Source organism: Chiroxiphia lanceolata, chromosome 6 (assembly GCF_009829145.1).
Source record: "Chiroxiphia lanceolata isolate bChiLan1 chromosome 6, bChiLan1.pri, whole genome shotgun sequence".
Classification (NCBI taxonomy): Eukaryota; Metazoa; Chordata; class Aves; order Passeriformes; family Pipridae; genus Chiroxiphia; species Chiroxiphia lanceolata.
Window position 1 is genome coordinate 47452682 of NC_045642.1, and position 21795 is coordinate 47474476.

General features: G+C 38.3%; 1 protein-coding gene across 6 annotated transcripts in view; it reads right to left on the reverse strand.

Annotated features, from left to right (window-relative positions):
• Window positions 1–611: 611 nt before the first annotated feature.
• FOXN3 (forkhead box N3) overlaps window positions 612–21795 on the reverse strand; it is a 135725-nt gene continuing 114541 nt past the window's right edge. For 4 of the 6 annotated variants that reach the window (XM_032689971.1, XM_032689969.1, XM_032689973.1 and 1 more), the window contains 3 exons: window positions 18275–18383; window positions 10714–10737; window positions 612–8097 (listed from right to left, as the gene is read on the reverse strand). In XM_032689971.1, the coding sequence (XP_032545862.1) occupies window positions 7548–8097; window positions 10714–10737; window positions 18275–18383 (683 nt within the window). In that variant the 3' untranslated portion in view covers window positions 612–7547. The remainder of the gene's footprint in view (window positions 8098–10713; window positions 10738–18274; window positions 18384–21795) is intronic. The other 2 variants (XM_032689972.1, XM_032689974.1) reach the window with 1 other exon arrangement.

The window sequence follows — 21795 nt, forward strand, 5'->3', positions numbered from 1 at the left end:
GCCCAAGGTGACCAGGGAGGCTCCAAGTATCTGAAGATCAGGATACCTCCTAGGTGGTTACAGATTGAGCCAGCTGAGGCAACTAGCTTTGAAGCTCTTGACTCTACAGGATTTCCTCCTGCAAACAATGCACTCATGCCGCGAGGTAAAGGAGTAACATGGCAAAAGAATTATGAGCCCTAGTGCTGCAGAAACCTGAATAAAACCTGTGGAGGGTTGATGCAACAACTACAAAGCAATGTTTTTTGGGATGTTATATATATACACCATTAGACACGTTTTATTACTGGATCTCTTCTGATTGTTGCTAATTAAAAGAAGAGATACAATTCCCAGTGAAATCAGCTTTGTTTCTGGGCTGCAAAACTGATGAGAAATGAAGATCAGGCCCTAAATTAACGCCAATTTTGGTATGCCTAGCCATTTGCACATGACAGCAAATTAACATGAGTTGATATCTACTGCAGTGAAGATACACGTAACATCCCATGAGTGGAAGAACTATTTAATAATGAAGGAATTAATTTGTAAAAAAAAAATAAAAAAATCACTGTTGTTCTTTCTTAATATCTGGACATATTTTGAAGCCAATGTTCACACAAATACAATTGTTCAATTGATGCAACTCAGTAATTTTTATTGCAACTGGAAGACAATACATCACAGAAACTTTATGGTAGATTTTGGGAAAGTGTTATTTACAATAATAATTGATGAAATAGTTTGTCTTTGGCAATATGATTACACATCAAGAAAATGTAAAATGCAAGTATGCCTCTAAATCAACAATTTCATATTTCCTAAAGATCAGCTGATTGCACTTGCCTTCGGACTGCTCATTTAGGTAAACACAAATACAACTTAACATCACTGTTCATTCCCCATCACAGTTCGTATTTTAATATTGTTGAAATTGGCAGTTTCAGATGCCAAGTACAGGAAAAAAAATTGGCTTATCACTGTACTAAATTAACTTATTGGCCAGTTAAGGTCCTGTGACCCTTAAGCATTGATACTAAATCTCTTGGTCTTTTGATTGCTTTATCACTTTTTCTGTAAAACAAAATATTTCAGAAATTACAGATCAGAGTATAAAAAAATGTACAAGTTCATAATGCTTTTCATACACACACAAATCATTCCCCCCAACATTTTACATCATGGCAGTTTTAAGTAGTGAGTGTGAATGATGCAGGCATGGAACTGGTTATCAGATACAGGTATGACTTTCAATTGCTGTCCCACACATACTCAGAAAATGTACAATGCTCTAGTAACTTAAAAATGTACTCAAGTTCAATGTCATCCGAACAAAAAAGAGAGTCTTGGGATTTCAGGCCAGAGTAAACAAATGAAAAAGATTCCCATTTCTAGATGAACAGCCATTCCAGCATCCAGCATGTTATTTTGGCATTCGATAAAATCCCTTCTAGCACTGAGGGCCAGCACAAGTTGTCATTTATCCCTTAAACCCTCAGATGATGAGCTCCTGTAACTGCTGGCCTGATCCAAAGCTCAACAAAATCCACTGAAAATAAAAATGTGAAACAAAACCCCCTTCCACTGACTGTGAAAGGATGTTACATCAGGTCAATATTCCCCTCTTTGCAAAAGGAAATGTGATACAGTAGAAAAACCATTTCATAGCTTCAGATAAATATACCTTGTTTCAATGCTAAAACAAAACCCAAACTCCCCAAACTAGGAAAGGCTACTTATTAGAAGAACTTGAAAGTGACCTTTAAATAATTTCTGGCTTTAAATGTATACCAGCAAAATACAGCACCATAGACACATTAGGTTGACACTTTTTTTTTTTGGTCAGTGAAACTAGTACTTGTTTGCTGAACTGTGGAAGAATTATAAGGTCATGTACATGATCAAAGATAAAGCAACCCAGCTGACAAGTCTCTGCTTAATTCAAGAATAACCAGTACTAAAAAAAAAACAAATGCAAAAATAAAAAACCCTAATAAACCACCATCTATTAATACTTTCTAAATAAAAGGGGATTAACAGATGAATTCACAAATGTATGCAGATTTATACAGAACATTGAATGTTGTGTGTAAATCCTTATAAACTGCATCTCAAAACAGAAACACACAAAATGTATAGTTTGACTTACACATCCCATTTCAAAGGAAAAGAGACATCATTACAACTTGGTAACTGTGCTAATTGCAATACAAACCAAACAGAAATTCAGAGTTTGGCAGGTAACTAAGAAGAGGGTTATCACTTAGGTTATATAGCAAAGTGTTGATGTATATTACATAGAGTAGTATAAATAATAAAAAAGTATTATTTAAATTAGATCACAGTGCTGCATTATGTGCATAACAGTGTTTGATATATTACTGGAGGGCTGTGAAGAACACTACTAAAACTTAACTGGTCAGACGGTCAACACTGATATTCCATTACAATCAGGAGGATGTATGGTTCAAATGCTCTTTTGGTGGCAAAGTCAAGAAAATGTTTCAAAATATTTCCTACAAAATATGCCAATGAGCTATTCAGGCAGGAATGATGTGCCCAAAGGAGCTGGGTTTGCATTCTCCATCAAGCGAAGTAAATTGCATTGGAAATGCATTCTCTCAATAGTTTTATTCTGATCCTGGAGCACAGGAGAGTAATGTTTTCAAGAATGCCTAGCATCAGATTCAAGGAAAAATGGTAATAGCAGTGAAATGGTAAAGGCTTCCAGGAGCACTTGGGTGTCTGTAGCTCCACAGACTGCAAAGGAGATCAGACACCTTCAAGTTCCAGAAAACATCAGACTGTGCACTCTCAGGCACATGGTGTGATTCTTGAGGTGTCCTGCGCAGGGCCAGGAGTTGGCCTCAATCCTGATGGGTCCCTTCCAAATCAGCATATTCTATGATTCCATAACTCTATGATCTATCTACATCTTTAGATGGATTGGGAGCCAAAATCTCAGTGAAAATCAATCACTGCCACCAAGAAACCAGGACAAAGTGTTGTTTTGGTAATTTTATCCTTGGTGCTATTTGGTGTAGAATTTAGGATTTCATTCTCTGCTAAAGTATGTTGATGTAACTCTACCTCACTACAGTGAAGAATGCAGCCTCCAGCTCTTTTCTGTATCTTTTCCAAAGGTAGACAGTTAACTCAGTTGAACACTGGAAGTCAATGCATTTCCTTCGGGATTCCCTTCTCCCATTAATGTAAGAGAAGAACAAGAATATGAACCTCAACTGAATTGCCATTGAGAAGAGAACACAGTCTCAGGACAGTTCTCTAGTCCTACACAGCATACCTCCTCACTTCCATGTTCGGCTTTTCAGCTGTGAAACCCTGTGATCTTGGTAGAACTACTGCCAGTTTTGCCAGGAGAAGAACAGAAGCAGACTGCTTTCAGAAACAGCTACAGGGTGATACATTTAAGCTGTTCAAGACCTGTGCCTGAATTTTTAAATGCAAGCAGAATCTGCATCAAAATGCAGTAGGACATCCAACTGCTTGCAGAATGCAAGCACGACCAGCAGATTTCACCTCCGTGCAGGTGCCGGTGAAATCTGCTTATGGCGTTAGCTCTGGCCTGCAAGAGCTTCTTGCTGCAAAAGGCATATTCCAAAGGAACCCGCCATGAAGTCCAGCAACCCTTACAATTCATGCCTATGTGAAACTCGCCACTGAATGCTTGCTGACCTCCTGGGATTCCCCCAGACCCCACCTGTCTTGGAGAAATGCTAATTTGGCAATACTGATAGGGTGAGAAGAATGGAAAGTTAGAGATTTGACAACTTCTCACTCCAAAATGGCTTAGTAAGGAAAGCAAACAAGCAAAACCACACTACCTCATATCTGGCAAGTGAGAGAGTTTGTAATACAGTGCAATTACCACTCTGTTTTGACATCATTCAGTCAAGGTAGAGACAACTCTATTGAAAAGCTGACATTGTATTTCCTGGAAAACAAATCAGTTTCAGTTCTTACAAGAAAAAGAGAACTTCTCTGATGGAGTAGAACCAGTTCTGAAAAAGTTGCCACTGTCAGCCAGGCACAAAAATGGTTTAAAAGGTGACTCCTAAATATTTTATACAATCCAAATTATGTACTTCTCATCAACAGTCGGAGTAAGCATCAATAAGGACAAGTTGTTTTTAAACACCAGAAATAATCAGCTGATGGCATTAGCCCTCAGCCAAACTGCTGGTTCCTGAACATAAATTTGTAAACTCCTACCAAAGCACATGTCCTTAGCAGATCAGACTAGGAGAAACAAATTTGACGTGAAAATAGATGCTTGCCAACATTTTAGGTTTACCAGCAAATATATAGAGGAGTTGTTGAAGTCTTAGATAAGTTTTATATATATATATATATGTATATATATCTGTATAAAGATAACTTGCCTAATTAGATATTTATGCAAAATGACTGTTTTCTAAGATGAGTAATACTAGTGGTAATTATATATTTAGCCACCAAGAGTCCACATTAATGAATGGTACTTGTTGTTCAACAGATACTGATCTCATTTGCACTGACACACTGCAATCAGAGAAGTTGCCCTGGAATTAGTGTTGTGGACAGAATCTGGCCACTGACACACAAACACGTTGCTTCCCCTGGAGGACAGAGATAGCTGAGCCATGGTTTAAGTGTATCTTCTGCTACTAGATTTAACTTTTCAGTGCTGCTTTTTGATAAATATTAAACTACTCCTGAGATGGTACAACTATGCATTAATGAGCAAAGGTGGTGGCAAAGTGATACTGTAGTATTTTCTATCCAAATTACTCTCCCCAAAGTCTGTAAAAGATGAAGACCAAGTTTTCTTGCACAGGGTTGTGTGGACTTTGGCTGTAGCAAGCATGGATCTGGAAAGAAGCTGATTATCCAGGTCCAAACGGACAAGGGAAAACTATGGCTCATTCATCTCTGTGCTACCTGGTCAAGGGACTGGCCTTTTCTGTTTCCCCCATTATTATCTCGAGGGCTGCAGGCAGTCAAGAAAACTTAGTATCTATGTATTCCTGACTTAACTAATGCAGGGAATCAACCCTGCATGCATCAGCCCCAGCAAACTGAGAGGAATACAGGCTGTTTTTTGCACTATCTGTGGCTCTCTCCTTCTTTATTTCCATAGCTGGCAGTTGTGCTGAGCTACGCAGCTGTCAGGCAGCTTCTGGATCCCAGGACACGCTGGCTGAGATGGGAATAGAGGCACCCTTTTGCTGTGCTGCTGCCAGCGTGGCCCTGTTCTTTACTGTGAAAATGCTTGTGGAGCACAGGACCAGGTCCAGACCAGCCCTTCAGTCCTTCCACTTCCTAACTGAACACACCACAGGCATCTCCAAATGCAACTTTTAAGTCACTGCACGGAGTGGGAAGTCAAACCCTTCTCTAACTCACTCTTCATAAACTAGATCCATCTTGGTGAAACTGCTGCCTGAAACAGTTGTTAGGGATAAATCTAAACCTATACTCTTTAAGAAACCGACCATTCTGTTCTACTAAGTGGTTGGTTCCTGGGATTTTCTTTTTGCCTCTAGGATATTCTAAGTGTTGAATTTTTCATGCCAAATGCAAGAATCCAGGTGAGAGAGACTGTTTTAATTATTTCACAGTTTCTCTCTGCTGTAGTGATCTCCAGTCTCACAGTCATCATTACCAGGAGAGTAGCACTGTACCTGAATCACACTCTCTGTAACACTGGTTTTTCTCCGGACACCTCCGTAAGGCTCTTAATTAACTTCATTTTTTCATGGCAAATTAGCAAAGCTATTTTCTTGTCTACTTATTCCTGAATCAAATCAGAGAGTCTTCCTCAATTAACCTCCCATTATTCTCTTGATTCTGTCATACACACTCACTACTAAATTTGCCCTCAGATTATTGCGTCATGTTACACATGTACAGACGAAGAAAGGACACATTTTTACTTTTTTTTTTCTTTTTTTAAAGAGAAGTAGGGAGAGGGGGGCTGAATGTGCAGACAAGGCAGTATAATTCAACCATCCAAGCCCTACCAGAGCATGAAGATTTTATTTTTTAATATTGCAGAGTAAGTTCCCCAACAGTCAGTGTTTGTCCCTGAAGAAGGTTAAACCTTAAACACCTGCTTCAAAAAAACCCCAACAACAACAAAAAAGAACCAAAACAAAAACAAAAACAAAACAAAACAAAACAAAAATAAAACCCCAAAAAACCAAACTCTAAGCCTAAGGGCTTAAAAATTAGAGGCATAGCCTTTTTCTCTATTTTCTATATTTATATGAAAATAATTCATGCTTCATGCTAAATACATTATTTACCTTACAAGAACTTTGTCATCTTTGAATAAAAAAAATTGTTTGCTTTTTGTTTTCCCCCCCTCCCTAAGGAATCCATGCAATGTGGATCAAATTTTTTCTGCTGGCTACGCTGGTTCAATCTGGAAATTTGTTGTCATTTTTGCACAGATGAATCCTGACTGACGGCCACTGCACACTCATTTCTGAGGGCAGTGTAGGAGCTCTTTTGTTAAACTTCTGAATTTTACTGTTCACCAATATGCTTTCCTTTTATTTTTAAATACAGAATACTACTAATGGCAGGTTTGGTAGCTTTGTTTCCCCAGTTAGATCAAGGATGTGATCCACAGAAAAAGATTCTGATGTACATTGTATCTACTGTAATTTCTTAGACTTGATTGCTTTTCACTCAGGCAGTTTAGAAGACATAGCTTGTTTTTCCCTATTACTATGATTTTTTGCACGCAGTGCCAATCTTCAGGCTTATGGCTTTTTGAACATTCTTTCAATTTAATATAGAAGACAGAATTCAATGGTTAAGGATGCTACTAACAGTGACCCCCCTCCCATTTCTTGTTATTTCACTGAAATCCATTGCATACATAGTTCAAATTTCCTCAAACTTATAGTTATCAGTCTTCACATTATGAGCCACATGGGATACACGAAGCACTGAAAGTGCATTACAGCTTGCACAGTTGCCACCAGTGGCTGTCCAAAGACTTGTATGGCACAATGTATCCAAGTGCCACTAGATGGTTCTTGGCGGAGAAGTACATGCCTCCTCTTTCCCACAAATCTCTTTATTCACATTCACTTCTAACCCAATTGTAAGGCCATTAAAAAAATTCTTAAGGGCCAGGCCTGAATGAATACTAAATTATGCACAGCTCTTCTACTATAAGAGGGATTTCCAAGTACCCAATTTTACTCCCATCACATTAATGTTGATGTCACTGCGTATTCAACCACGCATTTTTGACAAGCTGGAGAAAGCAATGGCGATTTTGGCTTTTTTTTTGTTAACTTTTTGTCTTCAGGTAATGAAAAGCTTTTCGTAAATTAGCTGAGTGTCAGTATGAGTTCTATGGCTTCAATCTCCTTTAAAAATAAAAATCTTAAGGGTTCAAAAAATAAAAAGAAAAAAAGAAAGAAACAAAACAAAAACAAATAGAAGAAAAACAAAAAAGGAAAAAATTGCTGATATTGCCACAAATCATTAGAATTCACCTGACGTGCTGAAACAAAACTTTGTAAGTTCAAACAAATCATTGATTTGTTCTAATTTTTTGTGGTTTCCTTTTGCTCTTTCTGCCCCTTTGCCGTCCGATTCGTGATGTTGTTCAAACAGGACCGAATTCCTGCTAAATGCAGGAGTGATCCTGCTGCTTCTTTCATCTCCTCATCGTCACTCTCAGGGGGCTTTTCTGTACGTCTCTTTTTAAGAGGCAGTGTGTCACTTGGTACTTTTTTCGCCTTCATTAAATGTTGCCTTTTCTTGTGCTGAGATGCATACCCACTGTCAGCTAAAGAATCCTTGGTCTCCTTCCGACTTTGCTTTTTGTCCTCCTCTTCTGTTTCACTATGGCTCTCGTGGCTCTGGAAGCTAACTTCACTTCCTTCACTGCTGTCTTGGCTACCTTTAGTTGCAAATTCATACTGGTCATCAGCAGAGGAAGAGGAAACGGAGTCACTAGCAGGTGATGTGCTCCTGTGGTTGGAAGATTTGGCACTGCTGTAGTTGTGATCCTCCTTTGGGTCACCGCTCACAACTGGAGAGCCGCAGGACTGTTCGCTTTCTGTCCGCATCCGGCAGTTTGTTATTCCGTTCCTGTAAAAACAAATCAAAGCAGTCTTAGAAGCCACAAAGATGTGATCCTGCTTCAAAGCAAAAGATGATAAAGCCAACTGACAGGTACTGACAGGTAAATTGAAATTATCATCTGCAATTATGAGTTTTAAAGTAATGTCCATGCAAGGTGGTTTTCAAAGCCTAATTGCTCATGGATTGGACTTGACATATAAAACAAGCCAAAAGAAGGAAAAGAGCACAAGAGGCAGGAGCAAGTAAGGGATGGTTACAAATAAATGATATCTAAACAGTCCTGATTTACATTTTGACTAATAGCTTACACTTCCAGAAATTAAAAAGAAAAACCCCCAACATAATTTTATCTCCTGGATAAATAAACTCTGGTGAGTTGCATAAATATGCCCTCCTCTTTTTCATATAAAATGTGGGGAAGAGACACTAGCTTTCTTCAGTAATTCTTTGCCACCTCTGAAAGACACTTTCCAGCTCCAGCACTCCAAGTGCAGGAGATGTTTCACCTGGAAATAGCACAGCTTCCATTTAGGACTCTTTCCAACAAAAGGAGCAACTAAGTATAAAACCTAGGTCCAGTCACATTTCTGATTCTGATCAGTTAATGAATAATCTTAAAAGCAATACAATTTTAAGCTACTAGCTACCAAGAAAATATTACAATGTGCTCAAAAACAAGCATTAGAAAAAATAAATAAATCTGGATTTGCTCTAGAAGTTGTCATGTCCTCCTTTGGTTTTATGGCACCCTGTGCTGTGGGAACTACTGCAACATGATACATTTAAAAACTAACAGTGTTCCTTTCTGGACTGAAAAGCATTAGAGCATCAATGTGGCAACACTGATGTTACAGCTGGAATACAATGCCTGCAAGACTATTAAAAAGAAGGGACTGACCCTTAATTCTTAATCCTTAATTCCTGTTGAAAAAAGGAGAGTGGGATGCTCATCGTTGAGTAAAGCCATCATCATTGCTACCTGCCAATTCACCAGCTTTGAATCTCTCTATCAGTTAAAAAAAAAAAAAAAAAACCAACAAAAAAGCAAGGCTGTTTAAACCATCACTTGATAAACTGATTTAAAATCTCCTCTTGCCATCTCTGTGCTACCACTAGAGTGCTTTTGCACAACGCTCATGGCAGCGTTGGATTAACGCCTTTTCTTAAATGCATGCACTGAACGTAGATATTTAAGAGGAATGGCACAGGGGCAAGTCCAGAGTATTACTGCTCTTCTTAAAAAAATGGTTTCAAGGAATGGACCTCACATATGTTATTTTAAATAGAATAAGCAGCAGACTATTATCTATTTTTGAAAGGTAAGGTTGAAAGGTGGGAAATATATGAGTGATATCTAATTCCACAGCTCCTATTCATCTTGTCTGTGGACCTCACTGAGATAAGAAACCTGCTTGCTTTTAAGAACCAGTGACAGGATAGTGCTAGAAGGTAGCAAATTCATGGGTCATTCCAAATGTTTTTATTTACAGTATTTTTCAAAGAAATGTTTAGAATAGAAGGCCCAGTTATTAGCAAAGAAAGCCTCTTGTCATCCTCTTTTGCTCAACAAAATTACCGTGCCCTAGATTTCTTAGTACATGCATGATCCATAAATTCAATATAGAATCCAAAGGGACTTCAATTATTAATAACTAAATGCAATGTCATTCATGACTGTGTAGCAAGCCAGCTGCATTTACTCTGTGATGGCTTGCCACTGCAGGGGATGTCATTAGAGGTTGCCAAATGCTTAAAAGAAGAAATCATCCATACTAAACTAGTTTTAAGGTGAATTTATAACCCACTCCTTAAGATCAGCCATTACAAGGAAGCATGTGATGCATTTTAAGTGACAGATTCTTCATTTTTAGGGTAAATTTACATTTAAATATGTTAAAAATTATCATAAATTAGCATAAAATTAAAGTTACTTGATTTTACTAGGCAGCTAAAAGTCAGAGCAATGTAGCTCACTAAAAGTCACATGCTACTAATTTTCCATTAAAAAATAATCTATTCGTGCTCCAAGGAAACAAATACAGGACAGAATGGGTGGGAACTCATGGGATTCCTACTGACTGTTAGCGAACGAGGCTTCTAATGGATGGGATTTAAACCAAGATGCCCATTTTTATGTTATTAAATCTACTTGTTAGTTTGTACTGAGAGACTGTTAATAAAAGGAAAGCTACAGTTCCATGGAGCAGCGCAACCATGTGCCAATAAGACATCCCTGATTTGCCCTAGTCCTGAGTCTCTAGTGTTGCTTTTACATAAAAGGGCTATAATTTGGATTCAGAAACTCTGCCCATGGGACTTACTCTGGATCCCAGTTCTTTCAAATCAGCATAAGAACACAATGAAATGCCTGGGGAGTACAGAGGCAATGCCCCAGGGGAAGGTGTACTACTATGGGGTTAGCATCCCACAGGGAGTGACTGCAAACAGGGATGCTGATAAAGAAAAACAGAAGTTCAAAGAAAGGTGCAAAAAAGGAATCATTTAAAAAAAAAGAGGAGGAAAGGAAATACCAATACACTTCAGAAGAAAGGCTTCTATAGTGGAACTGGTCAGGAAATGGGCAGCATTTGCATCTCAGAAAAATCTTTAGGTTTCACTTACATTTTGAAAGATTTCCAACCAGTTCTGCTTGAGGAAATAAAAAAGGAAGAGAAAGTTGTCAAGGAGAGAATTAGCAAGGAATATTTGCAGAAATAAAAAAGTTACACAGGCAGAGTGTTTTAGGATATTCACATCAAAAGTCATGTACCCTGAAAGGAAATTAATCTAATCTGTATCTTGATATGCAACAGCTCAAACACAAGATTAATTACTTGTAACTGATATTAGTAGATTAGTAAGAGTTGAATAAACTAATATCTAAACCATTCAAACTCCATACTTGCTTCTGAAACATTCTAAAGCTTTACATTGCTCTTATACAATCACATGTTCACTAGGAAATGAATCTGTGGTCTGCTTAGTTCAGTCTGGATCAGTGGACAGAACTCCACGGGGTTTCAGGAGACAGATTTTGGCTAGCTGAATCTATTTTTGCTCACAGTTCTAGTTGTACTTCTAAGTTCGTTACTAAACAGTAAAAGATTTTTAAAACATGCCTGCTCTGATGTTTGGATTATTTTTAAATTACAGAAGAGAAGAAAAGGTATTTAAGAATTCTGTGTTTACTGTAACAATGAGACGAAATTTATTTTGAGTAATACCTTATTTTCCCCCCATTTTTCTTCAGAACTTTATGTCAAAATTTCCAGAAACTGACATATTTTCACGTTTTAAAGCAGTGGCTTACCCTTTCAAGAACCTCCATGGGACAATCTCTAGATCTTTTCATCCTGCTGACATGGACATTTTATTTGCTTGAGATCTGAACCCAAAGCACTGTGCACAGATTCTTTTTAGAATATTTCCATTTGAGTGTAGCACAGTGACACAATCCTCAAGCAGTGCAGAGGTAAGTTTAGACTTTTGAAAGTCCAACTTCATTCCCATTGTTGATGGATAAGAATTCTGCTACTAATATAATCAGAAGTCAGATGGCACTCACAGCAGCTGGATCTTAAACAGTAAGGAAATTATGTCTCTCACACAGTGTTAGTGCCTCTGCCTTTTAAAGAGGTCTTCCTCAGGATGAGACAAAGGTAAGCCTCTGTCATTTTATCAAGGACAGATATATCTTACTTAAATTTCTCTGCTAGCTTTAAAAAAACAAAAAAGGCAATCACATTCTGTCTGCAAAATGGCAAAAAGTTTTCCTGAAAAATACTTACTGTATTCCACCCTTGAGACAGGTGTATCCTTTGATGAACACAGAAAACCTATGTGGATTTTAAATATCACCTTAATCTACCTCTGATCCTTCTGGATGACAGCTACTGTGTACCCATAGATGACAGTTTTGGTATGTAACTGGAAATACCCAGTTAGAAGATACAAAGAAAGCAGTACAGGTAACTTGAGTTTGCAGATTTTGACAAGTTCCAGGTTTGCTAAAATAAAAAAAAAATAGCACTCTTCTTTTATTTTAAAGGGAAATTCAGGACAGTCAGAACTTTTGGCTACAGGTAGTTGAACTGCTTCTTAAAACCACTACACACCAGCAGACAGGAGGATGAGCAAGCATATGGAAAAGTAAGTGCTGCTCACTTGCTGTATGATGAGATTCTGTCAGGGGTTATTGAGTTGAAAGTCAACAAGCTGCTCACACTAGTGACAGCAGCTCTTACAAAGGTACTTCAGAGCATAATTGTATACAAAGGACCACAGTAAATGTGAGTCATGAACTGCCAGCAGTATCAACAGCAGATCTGAGGTTAAGCCAAATACAGCCCACTGCATTTTGCAAAGAAAAGAATTTAATGAAGTCAGTCATTGTTATTGTCCTTTAGTTACTAAGGATTCCTTTGGCTCCCAAGGATAACTCATCCTGCCTCTTACAGGTGGAAAGGGGAATGCAATGCAACAAAGATGACTTGGGGTTTGTTAAGCTGATCATGACAGTAATAAGCAAGAGCATTAAGAAGATGCAATTAGGAATTTATAAAAGAAAATACCTACCAATTTCTTTATCTAAATAAAAATAATCATTCACAGATAATATAAGTGAATGATAATAACTGTACTTATGCTTTGGCATCTATTCTGCACATGTTACTTAAGTTTGGTGTACTTAACCACTGCTTGAATGGGAGAAAAAAATAAGCAAAAATAAAGCCAGCATGAAAATTAAAATCACAATAATTAAAATTACACCCGAGGAATAATCTAGTAATTGCCCTATAAATTTAAAGTGAAAATAATCCTAAATAACAATCTTTCATCTTCAAATAAAGTTAGGCACAAAATTCTTGTCACACCCCAATGACCAGGAGTTGCATAAGGAACTGTGGCATTAATAGCAGAAGAACAGGTATTTTAAAACCTACTCATGATTTACTCATAGGTAAGGTTTGTTACTGCTGCATTTTTGGGTGTTTTGTTGATTTCTCTTTTTCTTAATTTTTTTTCTTCCCCTCCCTCTTCCCTCAAGGAAGAGCAGTAGCTCTGCCAGTGTGGATGCGCTTGCTTTCCCTAGGAAGAGGGAACATTTTATCTTGGAAACCTCAATAGAGGTTTTGTGTGTGTGTGTGTTGTTTTTTTTTTTTTGTTTACTGAGGGAAATTCCCTAGAAGTTTGTTTGGAATTTACAGATCAATGTGAAATTCCTGGACAATGTTGGTGTTTAACCCCAGTCAGCAACTAGTACAATGCAGCTGCTTGCTCCTCCCAGATCCATGTGGCACAGGGAGGAGAATTTGAGATAAGAATACTTTAAAAATTGAAATAAAGTAAATAATAACAACAACAGTAACGATGTTGTTACAACGATGACAATGAAAAGGGAGGAACAAAGAGAGGAATAAAACACAAGAAAGACAAGGAATGCACAATACAATTGCTCACCACTCACCACATCCCCTAGGAGCAACCAGCCCCTCCCAGCTAACTCTCCTGGTTTATATACTGAGCATGATGCTCTATCGTATGGAATACCCCTTTGGCCAGTTTGGGTCAAGTTGTCCTGGCTATGCTCCCTCTCAGCTTCTTGTCCACCTGCTCACTGGCAGAGCATGGGAAACTGAAAAGTCCCTGACTTGGGGTAAGCTCTATTCAGCAAGAAAACCATTATTCTTGCACTAAATCCGACACACAGCTCTGTACCAGCTAGTAGAAAGAAAATGAACTTTATCCTATCCAAAACCAGGCAGAGAAGTTACAAATGTTTGGTGAGAAAGAAGAATTGCAAAAAAAGGGAAAACCCCCATGTAATATCCCATTAATTTTTATTTTTAACCTGCAATAATTTAAAACCCAAGGTATTTCTAACAAACACTACCAAAAGTAATCTAACCTACTAACCTAGGCATACGTAGCATATAAAGAATTGGTTTTTTTAAATTACCACAGATATTTTGTAAAACATCTTCTGCAGAATAACCTGAACCAAATTACAAGGCCTGTCCTAAACAGCTGGTGAGATTCTTTGTGGGGTGAATTTCTCTCAACCTCCCCTCAGAGTGGATCTGTCCACATCAGGCAGATGTGGCTTAGGCTCAGCAGTTCTACTGCACTGCAGCAGGACTTTGACATAGTCACAAATCACTCACACTATGGATAACCAGACAAAATCACAAACATGGTGGAGGCTGTCTGCTGAATGTACTGAAATTGTAGTTCCAACAGTTCTAATGTTGGATCACTTTCCAAGCTTGTGCTCTTCCCAAGGGCTGATGCAACAGGTGATATCTGACTCAAAGGAAGGTGAAGGTGATTATTTATGATAGAACTTCTTGCACCTTGCCAAGACATGTGATGGCAGATAAACTTGCCACTTTGACAGACTGTGCCTACTAAAGTGAACACAGAAGTTCTCCTAGGAAAACAGTTAAAAAATATTTTCCAATGGATGATGATAGGAAGAGGAAGAGCTCACCTTCAAAGCACAACCAGCTTCTTGCTGCATGTAAAGAAATACTGGCTTTGCCTGCTTTCATTGAATACCTTTGTAAGTTAATATTTTCTTTTCTACATATTCAGATTATCGCTGCATTTGCTTTTAGATTCTCTCAGGGAACTGTATGGGGATATGGTCTGCCAAAAATATATATGATGGATCTCATGTTAGAGACATGTTACACGCTGTGCAGCTTTGAAGCGTTATTTTTCCCTGCTGTCTTTGGGTGGGTCTTAGACTCGTCAGCCACAATATGGAAAATATGGATGGTAAACAAGCTAAAAGCGGTGTGAATAAAGTCAATAAAAAGCTACTGTCAAAACACATCCAATTATGCTCTGCTGTGGAGATTTAACACCAGAGGATGATTGTCAAAGTAAAAATAGTGTGGGATGCCTTTTCCATTTGTAGATTAGTTTGGAATGAAAGGCCTATTTGTGCAATTTAAGGCAAATGCACTACAAAATAATGAAGCTCTCTTCAATTGCTATTCTTTATTCATGAAAAGTCATGTTTGTTAAACACATTTCAGTAGGGTTTTTAACCCGAAGTACTTAATTCAATTGTACTTTATTTTATATATAAAAATATAAAGTAATTACATGTAATTACAAGGGAACAGCAACACATTGATACCTTGTGCAGGATCAAAATGCATTCAGTTGCACTGTCAAAGATGAATAGCACAGTAAACCTTCCAACTGATGGGAGCTAACACATCAGAAATCACAGATTTCAGCATTTTAGTCCAGTGCTATGGCTTTGGTCTCCTTTCTGAATAACACATGAGTCAAAACACTCCACCTCATTACAACTGTGAACTTAATCCAAGACCAAACTTTTTGTTACTCTGTTTTGGCATTAATGACACTGCACAATATGACAACATACTGCAAGTTATATGCTCCAGTTTGGGGGACAACAAAACCAAAGAACATTAAGATAGTGAGGAAATAAACACAAAATTAAATAAACAGCTCAGACAGCAAGGAAGTGCCAACAGAAGACCAGCACCTTAAAAAAGAACCTGTAACTTCTACACATGGTAACTAAAGAAAAACAGATAAGAGGTTTAATTTATTATGCAACAATCCTCTACCAAGAAAATGCTACAGGTGCCCTATATGAATGATGAAAAATACCTTCTTTAAGTGGCTTTAGGCCTTTCATTCACAACACCAAAGGAACTCTTCTCAAGAAAATACACACTTGAGTAAAAACTTCTTAGAAAGAAGCTGTCTGGCTTCTCAGTATATAGCCAGAGGCATACAATTTCTGCAGAACTGTAACAGGAGACTGTACCACCGCCCATGCCTGCCCAGACCTCCCTCCTGGTGAAAGCTAGAAGAGGAAATCAACCTTCCTGCACCTAAACAGGTCTGAAAACATCCCCTGCCAGCCTGACTGGAGCATCGTCCTCTGTGCAGGAATGACAGCTCAATCTGAGCAGTACTCCCACTTTTAACTGCAAAAGAAGGCTGTATGGATGCTGTTGTAAATTCTCCCTGTTGCACATTATAAGCAGAAGTTATTCTCATGAGATGCCATGAAAACTCAACATGACAGGTCCTATTTAGCCCTATGTATCTGAGGAGAGGGATAGGCACCAAGAAACGATGTCATTTTTACAGTAACTGATAACAGAAATATCCAGTTTTGAGAGGACCAGATGATGTTCTAAGAGGCACTGTGAATCCAGATTGATCTTCTTCCTAAAGAAATTCTGAATATTACTATTACTATTCCTGAGGGAAGCAAGGCAAAACTGCCTGTACAACTCTGTTGTAGAGTCCCCTAACTTCTCAAAAGCTTTCAAGCCTCTTGTCGTGCCAAACCCTGCCTTTCAAGAATTAAAAGAGGGGATATTGCAGAAGCCTTTAAATATGAGCAGACATCATGCACACTAGGAATATATTCATAGCAAGCTATTTCTAATACTGCCTAAGGCTGGAGAACAAAAAGAATTAGAAATGTCTGCATTAACTAATTATAAATGATTTTCTTCAAGACAGAGCAAAAAGAACATAAGCAAAGGAGGGGTAAAATCCCTAATTTCCCAACTCTACATTAACAGGTAGCTGGTAAAGATCCTGTTCTCTACCTGCTGGGAAAAAACATAAGAAATAGTCCTCTGAAAACACATAAAATTTAACTATATACAGATTTACAGCACAGCAATTTGAGGAAACCTATATAGAATTAAGTTTTCAAGTGGCCTGGAAGTAAAACAGTTTTATCTCCTCCTTGAGTCAACCCTGATTATGAAACAGGGTCTAAAAGCAGGAAATGCAGATAAACTCTACACGGAATATTCAGACCACTATGTCCTCCATTTAGCTTGGACACCTCATAAAAATGATATATAATTAATGACCCAGAAGTCCCACAGCTCTGCAATCCCCACTGGAGCAGAATACAAGTCCTGGGTAAAGCCAGTGGCAAAGCTGATGCAGAGGCTGACCTCCGCTGCCAGCAAGGCCTGGCTGCGGTCAAGCCAGAGGGAGGGAACTCCACAGAATTCTGGAGGATGACCCTTGGGGTTGCATCCCTTCAGCATAGCAAATGTGAAAAACAGCTGAAAAAGTTGCCCATCAAAAAATATGGATTTTATTTCAATTAGTGTCTTCCCCTCTATGCATTTTAAGCATCAAGAGTACACGAATGTCACAGGCTCTCTCTGTCTCTCTTTCCATTTATTGAAATACTGCACCCAAAGGGCTAGACACTGATTCTGAAAAGAGATAAAAAATTAAAGAGTAACTGAGTATAAAACCCCAAGTAAATAATAATGAAATAAGAGCTTTCAAGATACTTTATTTCATTGCCTTGCAGCCGTTTCCTGAGAAAAGAGGATGTAATTGGAACAGCCCAGCAAAGCGGGGTCAGCACTAATTATGAAACCCCACCCAGAATACTCCACTGCCTGAGCTGAAATAGCTTTTGCAGATACTGAGAGTTCTGAAAGAGAAGGGCACTGGCAGAACACTTGACCAAATTCATCTCTGTTGTGACTGACTGAAAATGGAGCTACACCTGAGGCAAATTGTTCTTCCACCAATAAACCAGTACTGCTTTAAGCAAAGCAAACCACGGAACCACAGTTCTTACTGCCATCACTAGATGTCTCTTACTGCCCTGCTTCCTGAGATAATTGAGTATCTTAAACAACATTTACCCTTGAATGTTTCGGTATAACCTTGAAATAAAACTTCAGTGAAAGAAACAGCCTCACAAAGACCCCAATTAATAACAACATGACAGCTATGTGTTCTGATATCTTTCAGGGTTTGCTTTAATATTACTGATATTCTTTTCTCTGGTATTCAATTCAGGAAAAGGTCTTTAAGAAAAAGGGGTGGGGGAGCAGCAGGAAAAAGCATCTGCACTTAGAAAAACAGGCCACAGTAGGAGGTTCTCACTATAAACTGTCTGTAATTTGCTAGTGAAAATAAAACTGCTTTTTACAAACCAGTGTGCAACACAAATATGCCATGACTATGTTGCAAAGAATGATAACCCAAGAATTTTAGCTGTCAAAGTTTTATTTCATTTAGAACCTCAGAAGTATGAGCAAGCAGCAAAGTATCTGTTGACCAGAGCTCACATATACTTTTACACTTTCTGCAAAATACTAATTTATTTCATATGGATCCCACAATGAGCCACTCTTACCTTACTGCGACAGCCATGCTTCCTATAGGGTTGATTGGCAATGGCCTGGCTCCAGGAAATATTCCTCTACTCAGTACTCGAGCTCCATTTTGTATCACTCCCGAAGGAACTAAAAACAAAACATAAAACATTTTTTCTTTGAAAAGAAATGTTAGAAAATTATGGGAGCACAACATGGAACTTAAGCTTTTCAATGTACTGAAAAATCATGAGAGAGGCTCGTGCACTGCTTACCTTGGACATGTCAGCCTCAACTCTTCTGAGTGCCATGCTACTTCCAATGCTACTTTCACAGCAACCAATGATAACATGACTTGTGAAAGCCACTGCGCCTGACCTAACTGCTGCAGATCATTCCTTGTACAATTGAATCACTTTTGTTTTGTAATTGCCATTCTGCTGGGAATGCATGTGTTTAGAGTCAAAATCATCTATGAGAACAGATTAAACTATTTTGTCTACAAAAAGAAACAATGATCCTTTACAGATAAACAGAACATAAGTACTTCATTGCAAGAATACAGTTCATAGCTTTTTATCATCCCAGTTTACTTTCTGAGCAGCAATTTCTTTGCCTCTGCCTCCTGCAAAATAAAATATTAACTACAAATATGTATTTACCAGGAAGGGAGAGAGAAGAGGTTAAAAAGACATTATGTTCATGCCACTAATTAGCCCCTCTCTCTGGCATCAATAACCTCTGTCACCCAGCCTGGCAGTACAGGGATGGTCACAGCCCAGCCTCTCCCATCCAACAAGGCATGCTGATGCCACTGACACTGAACTGTGCAGGTACTGGCCACTACAGATGAGAGATTTCACTGAGGCCTTTTAACTTGGCTGTGTATCAAAAACTGCAGCTCTGGCCAAGAAGATTTTAACCTACAACGCAGTACTTGTTTTCTACGCTATGCAGGCATGTTTCTGTGCACTGCTCAGGCCAGGGCAGCCAGGCCTGCAGCTGAATGAACAGCAGAGAAGCACTACCAAGGCACCATCAAAGGAAGAGTTACCTTAGCAGGTCTCAGTATTTTCATCCTCCACTGTGAGATGCAGGACTACTGAATACAGTTCTTAGCCTAGGCACTTACCAGGGACTTACTTAGATGCAATGGCATTTGTTTGCACAGATGTTATGTCCCTTCAGGCTGGAGCAGTAACCTCCAAGAGCCTGTGCCCCAACTTGCATGTTTAACATCCGTAGCTAGCCAGTTGGGTCACTTTCTGTTTACTGTAAGTCATCATTCATACCATAACTTCCCGTAATGGGGAATGTCCAAAAAGAAAATGATTATCATTACTCTGGGTATATTATTTTTAAACACACAGATATTATATAAACACATACAAGATAAATGTAAACCTTATCACTTTATATACACCCACGGAATTTATTTTTAAACAAATTACAAGGAGACTAGAAAAATTATTCAGCCTAAGAATCAACACATACATTTTACATGCCCATCTTCAAATACTCACACCCCAAAATATTAGTGTATTCTGAGGCAGAGGAATATTGGCTCAGAAGTATATTAGTTCTAAGCTGCTGAGGCAGACTTCAACTTTGTATTAACACCAAGCCAGATCCACAATTCCCTTCCTGCTATCCTGGTGCTCACCTTGCTTTACTCCAGGCTACACAGATTAGTTCTGGGAAAATAATTTTCTTTCTCCTGCTTGTGAGAGTACATCACTTCCCTGAACAAATCCTATCCCTGTGTTACACCCACCCTTCTAAGCACCTCTGAAGAACAGATAATTTATATTTAAGTGCTTAAGTACAGTCTCAAATGGCTAAAATTACAGAACCTACTTTATAACAACTTGGGTCAGCTTTCAATGACCAAAATAATTTTAAAATTGCATTTTGCTATTTATACTTCACTTTTTTGTACACTTTTCCATCCAGCACTAGTTCATGAGAAATCGATCAAATGTTTCACTCAGGGGACACTATGATGCTTTCAATGCTACGATGTTTGGGTTTGTAGATACTGTAGAGCAATGTTATATTGCTAAAAACCCCCAAATCTGAATTTACTATTATTTGTTTCAACAGCACGACCTTGAGATGGTCGAAACACCAGTGTCATGAAAGAAAAGCAGCCTGCTCAAGGATATGGCTAACCTAAAATGCACAGATAACAGGTAAATTCAAAGTAACAGATAAACATGCTAAATACCAAAAGATCAATAAATAGACATAATTTCCAATGGGCATGGTTTTTCCAACAAGTTTTTAAGAAGGACAGATTTTATACTGCACTACACAGTATGGTTTCTCTACATTTACAAAGTCCTGTTAAAAGAAATGAACAAGAGTTTTGACAAAGATTTCGACAAAGAAAGATCTGGGACTTTTCTCTTTAGTATGATACAAACCACAGAGTTTTATATTGAAATGAAATATTTATGCGAACGCACAGAACCACGTGTCAGTTAGCTATGGATATTGTCTAAATATACACAGTGTAAAACTTCAAAGCAAACATACTGTAAGTTCTACTGCAAAAAGAGAGCAACAGGCTCCTTGATGCCCAAACTCTTCTTTCCATGGTTACCATATAATTATCCTGGTCTGCTGGCAGAGTTAGCTGATGCTTATTTTATTCTTTTTCTTCTCCCATCCTCTCCTTCTGCCTTATTGACAAATCCCATTGCTTCTTCAAAAAATCCTGTTTGCTTCCTCATCAATTCTATAGTCTCCTGTCTTTCCTTCTTTACCTTCCCTGAGTTTCCTTTTTTCCTGCACTCCTATATATATATATATATATGTATATATATATATATTTATATACATATATATACTTAATACACTTCCAAGTCTCACAACTTAGACCCTCTATACATTGACATCCTCACTGGAACCCATACTCCATGTTCCTTGACTCTTTGCAGGTTTCTAAGTCACAGTGTGCTACCCAGGAAACACTCTCTTCAAAGGCTTCACATTCTAAAACATTCCCACCTCAACACACAGGCAACACTCCACATATTCCCTTCAAGGATTAACAAATGTTTGAAAACAGAGAAAACATGGAAATTTGCTGTCCTCTGAAAATATCCCCAGAGAGACAACTTGGTATTTTCTCCTGCCTATGAAATTCCCTTCAGTGACGTCTGGTCTGTGCCACATGCCACCACTCACTGAAAGGCTTCAATAGGACTATTTAGGGCAGAAGAGGCCTTAACTATGATTCTGGGATTCTAACTTTTCTTCGAAGTACACCACAGCTTTGTGTGCTGAAATCATCACTCAGAATTCAGTAACTATCTCAGCTTACAATAGCATTGTTATTGCCACTGATTTTTGGTTTTGTTTCCCCAAACTCTCTGAATTATGATGCAGCAATACCACTACATCACTCAGACAAAGAGAAAGGTGGTATGCAATGGATCACTGAAGGAGGACACTGGACAATGCAGTGTATCCTTTCAGTAAGTATCTAGAACCATAAAGAAAACAGCCCCAAACATCCCAACTTGCTAGTACATTAGTTTCCATAGCATTTTAAACC